General features: G+C 43.0%; 1 protein-coding gene across 1 annotated transcript in view; it reads left to right on the top strand.

Moving 5' to 3' along the window:
• The first annotated feature begins 5,337 nt into the window (after window positions 1–5,337).
• LOC145876408 (tripartite motif-containing protein 16-like) overlaps window positions 5,338–9,925 on the top strand; it is a 10,431-nt gene continuing 5,843 nt past the window's right edge. The window contains exons 1-2 of the mRNA XM_082972187.1: window positions 5,338–6,031; window positions 6,446–6,541. Of these exons, the coding sequence (XP_082828313.1) occupies window positions 5,417–6,031; window positions 6,446–6,541 (711 nt within the window). The 5' untranslated portion in view covers window positions 5,338–5,416. The remainder of the gene's footprint in view (window positions 6,032–6,445; window positions 6,542–9,925) is intronic.

Below are 9,925 nucleotides of genomic sequence, written 5' to 3'. Positions count from 1 at the left end.
TGTTAGTTGGCGGTGAACTATGCTGCCGTTGAGGACAGCAGTGTCGATCAGCTGGAAAAATATCTTCTTATACCACTTGGTCGTTTTCCGAGTGCATTCCACAAAGCTGTTTATCATGTCCGCCTTATCCACGGCCCCCATTTTGACGTTATAGTCAAGCACACAATCTGGTTTGATCTTTCTCTCTCCCGTCAGGTGGTCCACCTTCCCTGTGGCCGACATGGTTGCTGTATGGACAGTGGAGAGGACATGGACGTCTCGTTTGTCATGCCACTTTACTGCCAGCTGTTGACCGTTCTCCTGGAACTCCACCTCCCCTCTCTGCATCTTCCTGCATCCGAATGCCGGCATCCCCTTCCTGTTCGACCTGACTGTGCCACAGGCCCCTGTGCTGTTGGAGAGCAGATGCTGGAAGAGTGTGGGACTGCTGTACCAATTGTCCACGTACAAAGTGTGTCCCTTGCCGAGATGAGGAGCCAGCATGGTCATCACCACGGACCCGGACACCCCAAGCCCCTCATAATGTTGGATGTCAGTGGTGGACCCTGTGTAAACTATAATATCCTGGACAAATCCTGTCTTCACGTCGCACATGACAAAGAACTTGACCCCAAACCTGTGCCTTTTGGAGGGAATATATTGACGGAACGCCAGCCTACCATAACATCAGGGACTCATCAATGCCGAGGTCCTTGTATGGCACAAAGACCCGACCAAATGCTGATGTCAGGCTGATAAGAACAATTCTTAGTTTGTATAACGGGTCACTTAGGATGGCAGTAGCATTGTTGACGAAATGCAGGCATTTTATTGAGTGATAAGACTGAGTTGCACTCCAGACTGGGACTCATCAAAACAAACAGCAGGGCCAGGAGGAGTGAAATGACTGGCGGCCTTCCAGCTACCACAGAACTCCTGTACTTCATCCACTGTCGGTCTCCCTCCATCACCACCAGCATCTTCAAAGGGACCTGGTACTTGGTCAGTGGACAAGGGAACCTCAGATTCAGGGTTCTCAATGGCTACAAGGTTGGGGGGGGGGGGGCAGCTCCTCACTGTCAGAATCTGATTCCTGACTTTCAGACTCAGACTCATTGTCAGAATTTAAAAAAAATCTCCAGAATTTCCACATTTGTGAGTTGTCTCCTTTTGAAAGACATTGCTAATGCTACAGCTTAGCTCACTAGCTACATACATAAACAACAACACTGAATGGCTCAGAGTGAGAGGGGACGTGATTGACTGCCGGCATCCGTCACTTGTATCAATAAATCACCATCAGAAAATGTTTTGTGAGGTAATTATTTGTGTATTTACTGTTTTATTCACATGTTTTCAATTCTGGGTGACAAATCATGCATTCCGATTCTTGCATAGATTGTAATGGGCACATATTATGTGTGTAAAATACTTATTTGAAGGTTATACTGATTATGATGAGCTAAGCTAATTCCAGCTATGTGTATGGAGCCATGTTTGTTGACATACAATGCATTCTGGGTTTCACGTAATCATCCGTTTGACCAAAGATGTTATAACAAAATGAGGTGAGTAAGAGTTCACTCATTTTTTGAATACTTCCGGAAATGAATGGTGGGATGTGAATGACGGTAGATGACACACCCCTTCAACACTATAAACAGACCGAACTCATCTTGTCTTTTATTATCTTCGGTTTCTGTGAGGGAAAAATGCATGGCTGCGCGAAGAAAACTAATCGTCGGATTACTGTCGATTTCTAGAAAGTGTTTTACCTAATTATTTCGATCAATGGTGAGCTCACCCCGTGATGTGATTAATTATACATAGTAATTGCAAATAGCTAATTCATATTGTAGTTTACGTCAGCCGAGAGTTAGAAAATATGACTGCTTGTGTTGGGTCAATCTTTCTTCAGTTAGCGCTACGACAAATGTAGCCTACATTTTTCCCGGTTAGGATGATTGTGATGTGATGTGATATATATATATATATATATATTTCTGTGAATATCTGAACCATTTGAATCCAAAAATAAACTGCTCACATTCAGGAGAAACTTTTTAAGGACTGTGTGTGTGTTTTTGTGTAAATAGTTTCTGAAAAAAGTGTGTCCAGCTCAAACGCTGATTGTTGCGTCATTGGAAACTGTCCGTTTTAAAGAGGGTTCTAAACGAGCTTTCTAAAGAGCGTTCTAAACAAGCGTTCTAAATGAGTGTTCTAAAACAGCCTTCTAAACAAGCGTTCTAAATGAGTGTGTCCATCTCAAATGCTGATTGTTGCGTCATTGTAAAGTGTCCGTTGTAACGGGGTTCCAACCTACTAATCAACCCGCTTCACTGTAGAACGGCTGGTAGGAATAATAACAATGGCTGGGCTGATGGGCACTTCAGTGACTTGGAGCCTTTGATTGCCCTGCCTCTGGGAGCCTGTCGACTTGTTACTTGATTACTGAGTGAAAGAGAGCCTATGAAAGTTTTCATGGAGGGTGGGGGACCCCTGGTGGCTGAACCTGAGATCAATGAGAGAACTTGTCAGAAAAAACGACAGAGTCCCACTTCTCTGTCATTGTACAAAGTAGAGAGTGGGGAAAAAATGTGTAAAAATGTATACAGAGGCTCTGGAATTTGTCATAAAACAATAAAAATTGTGAAAAAGGATTAAAATAAAGTTCCAACAGTACATGAGATGATCAGACTGAACCAACTGCTATCTTAAAATGTTTATTCAGTTAGGAAACAGAGGATGTATTACATAAAGTTATCACACAATTAAAGTTATCACACAATTAAATAATACATCCTCACTCACACAAGACAAACATGGCTTCATTATTGTTCACAGTTTATTATCATAGTTTCTCACAGATCCTGGCTTCCACTGTTAGAATGGCTGAGTGAGAGGAAGTGGGGCTTTTTACATAGCCTGAGAGAGAGAGAGAGAGAGAGAGACATTCAGTTTTACTAGAGGGGTTGGGTGGCGCCCCCTGTTGGCTGAACCCGGGTGGGAGGTTCCCCCTTAGCAAGCAATGGACCCCAGCACACCACTGAAGCCATTAAGAACTATATTCAAAAACCCACCTGGTAACCTGTTCAATCACCAGGCACACGGCTCAACATAGTTCAATGACAGAGACTGTGGACTTCGAATAATTTTGGGTAAAAAAAAAAAAAATGGTGAAAATTAATAAAATGAAGTAGCAGCTGTCTTTGATATGCTCAAAATTAACTAACTGCTATCTTGAAATGTAGAGAAAGTGTTTTAAAATAGGCATCCTATCATTTTAAAATTAGTTGAAAGGCTAAGTGATTCTCTTCCTGAGAAGAAGCTGACAGCCTTCAAGCAGAGCAAAAAAAGTGGTCCCAAACAATATGTCAAAATGAATTTAAAAAATGATACAGCTGTCTTTAATAAGATCAAACTGAACTAACTGCTATCTTGAAATGTTGAAAAAGTGTTTTTAAATAGGCATCCTGTGGTTCGGGCTATGTATTTAGGTAGAGGGGTGTTTGGTTTATGTGGTCCGGGCTATGTATTTAGGTAGAGGGGTGTTTGGTTTATGTGGTTCGGGCTATGTATTTAGGTAGAGGGGTGTTTGGTTTATGTGGTTCGGGCTATGTATTTAGGTAGAGGGGTGTTTGGTTTATGTGGTTCGGGCTATGTATTTAGGTAGAGGGGTGTTTTTGGTTTATGTGGTTCGGGCTATGTATTTAGGTAGAGGGGTGTTTGGTTTATGTGGTTCGGGCTATGTATTTAGGTAGAGGGGTGTTTGGTTTATGTGGTTCGGGCTATGTATTTAGGTAGAGGGGTGTTTGGTTTATGTGGTCCGGGCTATGTATTTAGGTAGAGGGGTGTTTGGTTTATGTGGTTCGGGCTATGTATTTAGGTAGAGGGGTGTTTGGTTTATGTGGTTCGGGCTATGTATTTAGGTAGAGGGGTGTTTGGTTTATGTGGTTCGGGCTATGTATTTAGGTAGAGGGGTGTTTGGTTTATGTGGTTCGGGCTATGTATTTAGGTAGAGGGGTGTTTGGTTTATGTGGTTCGGGCTATGTATTTACGTAGAGGGGTGTTTGGTTTATGTGGTTCGGGCTATGTATTTAGGTAGAGGGGTGTTTGTTTTATGTGGTTCGGGCTATGTATTTACGTAGAGGGGTGTTTGGTTTATGTGGTTCGGGCTATGTATTTAGATAGAGGGGTGTTTGGTTTATGTGGTCCGGGGTTTGTTAGTCTATGTTCTATGTTAGTGTATTTCTATGTTCTGTCTTGTCTATTGTAGTTCTATGTTTAGTTAATTGGGGTTGGACCTTCAATTGGAGGCAGCTGGTTATCGTTGCCTCTGATTGAAGGTCCTATAATTAGGAGTTTGTTAGTCATGGGATTTTGTGGCAGATTGTTGCTGTGTATAGCTTTGTTCCTTACTGGCCTGTTCTTTGTCCTTTAATAAAAGAAGATGAGTGTACATTTTCCCGCTGCGTCTTGGTCTAAACCCTACGACACCTGTGACATTTACATTAGGGTGTATTGTTAGATATTACTGCACTGTTGGAACCAGGAACACAAGCATTTCACTACACCCACAATAACATCTGCTAAATATGTGTATGTGACCAATAACATTTTTATTTGATTGTATTTTTGAAAGTGTTACATAATTCTCAATCCGCTTTGCGTCGTGCCTAAAAACAGCACTTAGCCGTGGTACTGTATATTAGCCATATACTGTCACGACTTCCACCGAAGTCATTTCCTCTCCTTGTTCGGCGGTCGGCGTCACCGGTCTTCTAGCCATCGTCGATCCACTTTTTCATTTTGTCTTGTTTTCTTACACATCTGGTTTCCATTTCCATCATGAATTGTTGTGTATTTAACCCTCTGTTCCCCCCATGTCCTTGTGTGGAATTGTTTGTTTGTAAGTGCTTGTACTCTGTTACTGGTGCGCATCGGGTTTTGTACCCATGTAGGTTTGTTTTGTATTAAACTGCTCCGGCTATTACCTATCTCTGCTCTCCTGCGTCTGACTTCACTGCCACCAGGTCCGCAATCCTTACATATACCACACCTCCTCAGGCCTTATTGCTTATTAGAACACATAAGTGTATTATAAGGCATTATAAAGGTCATTAAAATAATTCTAATATGTACTTCATAGAAACGGTTACCCTTTATATTCTAATAACTCACATTTTAAGATTCATTATTTCATTTATTCCATGTTAAGGGCTCTAACCAAGGAACAAGACTATTTGTCTCCCTCTTGCTGTTGCATGCAGTTCCTCTCTCTCTTCCTCCCTCCCTCTAACCCCTCCCTCCCTCCCTCTAACCCCACCCCTCTGGCAGAACCAGGAAATCCCTCCCCTTCACAAACTCTCTTCTGAGGAAACGAAACTGATCTGAGTCTCTGTCTCGTCTGTCTGTGTGAGAGTGAACAACCGTCCAAATGGCTCAACAGGGAGTTCTGCTGGACCAGGACCAGTTCTGTTGTTCTGTCTGTCTGGATCTACTGAAGGAACCAGTCACCATCCCCTGTGGACACAGTTACTGTAGGAGCTGTATTGAGGGCTGCTGGGATCAGGATGTTCTGAAAGGGGTCTATAGCTGTCCTCAGTGCAGAGAGACCTTCACTCCAAGGCCTAATCTGAGGAAAAATAACATGTTGGCTGAGCTGGTGGAGAAACTGAAGAAGACAGGACTCCAGGCTGCTCCCCCTCCTGCTCTGTGCTATGCTGGACCTAGAGATGTGGCGTGTGATGTCTGCACTGGGACCAGAAAGCAGAAAGCCCTCATGTCCTGTCTGGCGTGTCTGGCCTCTTACTGTGAGACTCACCTCCAATCTCACTACGAATTTCCTGCTTTGAAGAAGCACAAGCTGGTCAAAGCCACCGCACAACTACAGGAGAAGATCTGCTCTCATCATGACAAACTGCTGGAGGTTTACTGTCGTACCGATCAGCAGTGTATCTGTTATCTGTGTACAATGGATGAACATAAAGGCCATGATACAGTGTCAGCTGCAGCAGAGAGGACTGAGAAACAGATAAGACCAGAACAACTTGTTGGTGACTGTCTGATAAACAAAGAATTAAAGATACAGTAGGAACTAAGGCTGTTTGAATATGAGATCATTGAAATGAAATGAATCCTCAGCAGAACAAATATGAACACAAACCTTGAGTATATAGATATGTTAACCCAGATTCTCCAAATGTATCACCATTTTATAATGTCAAACACTATTATCATTCTGAATGGCCTTTTATGAGTCCAAAGTTCAGTCTCAACCTGTTGATACATGTAGTCCTACCATAAAAACTATAATCATTCACATAGCAACAAATAAATATCATTTAGTAAATGGACCATCCATTTTTTAGACCTTCCTCTCTATGGGCCCTATGTCACATTACTATACTATTGATCTACTGGACTAATAAAGCTTGATAGCTCATTGAAGAGTGATTCTCCACAGAGGCAGCTGGGGATGAGTCAGCAGAAGGTCCAGCAGAGATTCCAGGAGAGAGAGAAGGAGCTGAAGGAGCTCCAACAGGCTGTGGAGTCTCTCAAGGTGAGTATTGTTGACCAGAGGAGACACACCATTTCACCTGTCTCCTCCAGGCAGAGAGAGAGAGAGAGAGAGAGGTAGAGGGGCCCCTATCCAATCCCACTGACCCCACTGTTGGGAACAGGTTGTCACTGCTGAGGCAGTGAAGAAAGTAGAGGAGGATGGGTCAAGGCTGAGGGATCCTGAGAGGATCCCTGTGAGTAGTAGATCTGTGACAGCACAGAGGGACAGGCCAACGAGTGATATATGCTTCAGTAAGGTTGGCTTCTTAGTGTTCATAGCAAATGGTTATCAACTGTACCGCAGAAATGGAATGTAAATCACAGAATAAAATATGTTTTGGTGGCAGCTGCAGAGAAGTATTTGGTCATACTAGATTTGACTTCAGAAGAGTTCCAGGGTGTGTTGAGTGGTGGTGTCCCGTCCTCCCAGGCTGTTGGCCTGGTTACAGGAGCAGATAGGGTCAAAGTAGTGGAATGGGGTAGTGGGTTTTAATGAGTGTAGGGTTAGTTGGCCTGGTGCAGGAGCAGATAGGGTCAAAGTAGTGGAATGGGGTAGTGGGTTTTAATGAGTGTAGGGTTAGTTGGCCTGGTGCAGGAGCAGATAGGGTCAAAGTAGTGGAATGGGGTAGTGGGTTTTAATGAGTGTAGGGTTAGTTGGCATGGTGCAGGAGCAGATAGGGTCAAAGTAGTGGAATGGGGTAGTGGGTTTTAATGAGTGTAGGGTTAGTTGGCCTGGTGCAGGAGCAGATAGGGTCAAAGTAGTGGAATGGGGTAGTGGGTTTTAATGAGTGTAGGGTTAGTTGGCCTGGTGCAGGAGCAGATAGGGTCAAAGTAGTGGAATGGGGTAGTGGGTTTTAATGAGTGTAGGGTTAGTTGGAAGGGTGTTTTTTAGTATTATCATAATTTCCCCTTTTCCCATTTTGTATCCCATAATATCATGGATTTATATTATAGTCCAGTTGAGGCAGGTGAGATGCCTTTGGATATACGACGTAATAAATTGTCATTAGCTTATTGGGTTGAAAGGCTGTGAGGTTGAGCATCCCACTGCTACTGTTCTAGATGACTGTTGGGAATATACTAGTAGACAAGGCAGTGGTTTTGGTTGGACAGTTGGAAAGCTTGCTGATGAGAGTAGTTTCAGGGAGTTGGAGGTTGGCCCTTTCTGTGGTCATAGGGGATGTTCCTCCATGGTTACTCCCAGATCCTGTTGTTGATCTAACCTTGGTTGACAAAAGGAAAAGATTGGGTCAGAAGTCAGTGATAAAGGGAAACTGGTTGACAATTACATTGGTAGAAGTTGTTATGCTTTTTTACCTCTTTTCACAGATGGATCCAAGGGCCCAGATAGTGGGCCCACAGGAGCAGGTGTTTACCTTCCTGAATGTGATGTGCAGATATGTAGAAGACTAACAGATGAACTGTCAGTGTACTCAGTTGAACTGTTGGTGATAATAGTTGTCCTCCAGTGGGTGGAGGACGTACAACCTGTTAGAGTTATAGTATCCTCAGATTCTCTGTCTGTATTGAATAGTTTATCATCTGGTAAATCTATTAGGAGTGACCTACTATTGGAGGTATTAATGTTATTATGGAGAATTGAGAGAATGGGTCTAGTAGTGAGATTCTGCTGGGTCCCAGCACATTCAGGTGTGGAATGGAATGAAATTGTAGACTAGTTAGCTAACATAACTTTAAAACAAGATATAATATATATTAATGTTCCAGTGGGTAGAGGTGAGGACAAATGTGAGATCAGAGACATTTTGATAGATGTGTGGCAGAAGAGATGGGACTCTGAGCACAAGGGACGGCATTTATATGCCCTCCAAAGAAAGGTCGGTGGACCAAGGTTCATAGGTCAGATTAGGAAGGAAGAGGTGTTGTTTCCTCGATTGTGTTTAGGACATTGTACATTGAACTGGTCGTTCCATCTGGTTGGCAGCATGTGAATGGTTTGTGTCTGGAGGGTATTGTCAATGAAACGGTGGAGCATGTGTTGTTATAGAGTTGTAAGGATGTTGAAGAGAGGGAAAGATTGAAGTGTAGGGTCATTGAGGTTGGACGGGGTTGGATGGGGGGTTTGGAAGGGATTTGGGGGATGGGGGAGGGTCTATTAGAAGTTAGTAGGGATCTTTTTTATTTTCTCAGAAGTACTGAGTTAGGTAGGAGGATTTAGAAATGGTGTAAACCGTGATTGAACACACTCCAGCACAGTAGGAGGCGCCACGCTCCTTTAACGTTGGTTTGAGGACCGCCATTATACCATAGAAGAAGAAGAAGTTGGTAACGTGAGGTTTTGTCGTTCGTGAAGAGTGCAGCTATTCTTTTGCCTATTTTCCAAATGTATTTTGTCATGGTGGGAGGGTTTGTTTATCGGTTTCCTCTGTTTATCGGTTAGAGTTGAGGAGGGAGTAGGGTAGTGTGATGTCCTCAACCGAGTGGAGAAGAAACGCTGTCTCTTCAGGTGCGTTGTGGAGAATGGTGTGGAGGAATTATTGATCCTGGTCGGTGAACAGGTGGGAGAGGAACATATACACCCTGTATCCAGAATGAACAAGGCGGTGGTTGTGGTAATGTAAAAGGTGAGTCTTGTTACCCGGCTAGTTACCAGTATGATTTATGTGAGGGGTTGTGTTGGTGCTGATTTCGACAAGAGTAGTGGTGTCTAATCTGCCTCCGTTTATTACCACCGAACAGATCCGTAAAGAGTTGGTTCGTTTTGCTAAATGTGGAAGTGTTTTTCTGAACGAAATTCAAGGTTAAACAGGGGAGGGGTGGTACACAGGGTTTGTTAGCACACAGGAGCCCAGTGATATAATATTATATATATATATATAATATTACTATATGTCCCAGCTGTTTGCTGTGGTTTTGAAGTAATTCTCTTCCTGCCCGCGTTAACCTTGTAGGTTTACCTCAGGTAACTTATTATTAACTATCCTTGTAGGTTTACCTCAGGTAACTGATTATTAACTAACCTTATTTTATTTGTTTCTAAATGGCTGCTGGGTAATATGATAATCGTTGAAATCTGTTGGTTCGTAGACATCAAATAGAGAGAATGCTGCGCAGGTTCACTGAGTTGTAAACCTAATGGATAGGTGGAGATCATTGATTTGTAGCTCTGACTCAGTTGCTACCTCAGATTATGAGCCTATCAAGTGTGGTGAATGAGGTATGTAGTTCCCACAGAAGACCACAGGGAGGAGCAAGAGAGATATAAACCCATACAGTTTATCTCTTTAAATACCCTGAACCTAACAATCAATCTAATGTATTTATGAAGACCTTTTTACATCAGCAGATGTCACAAAGTGCTGTACAGAAACTCTAACCCTACGTATAACCTGTTTTATCCTGAACCCTAATTCTAGGGTAGGGT

The sequence above is a fragment of the Salmo salar genome, unplaced genomic scaffold (assembly GCF_965601325.2).
Source record: "Salmo salar unplaced genomic scaffold, fSalSal1 ptg000587l, whole genome shotgun sequence".
In the NCBI taxonomy this organism is placed as follows: Eukaryota; Metazoa; Chordata; class Actinopteri; order Salmoniformes; family Salmonidae; genus Salmo; species Salmo salar.
This window is presented reverse-complemented; position numbering and strand designations above follow the sequence as displayed.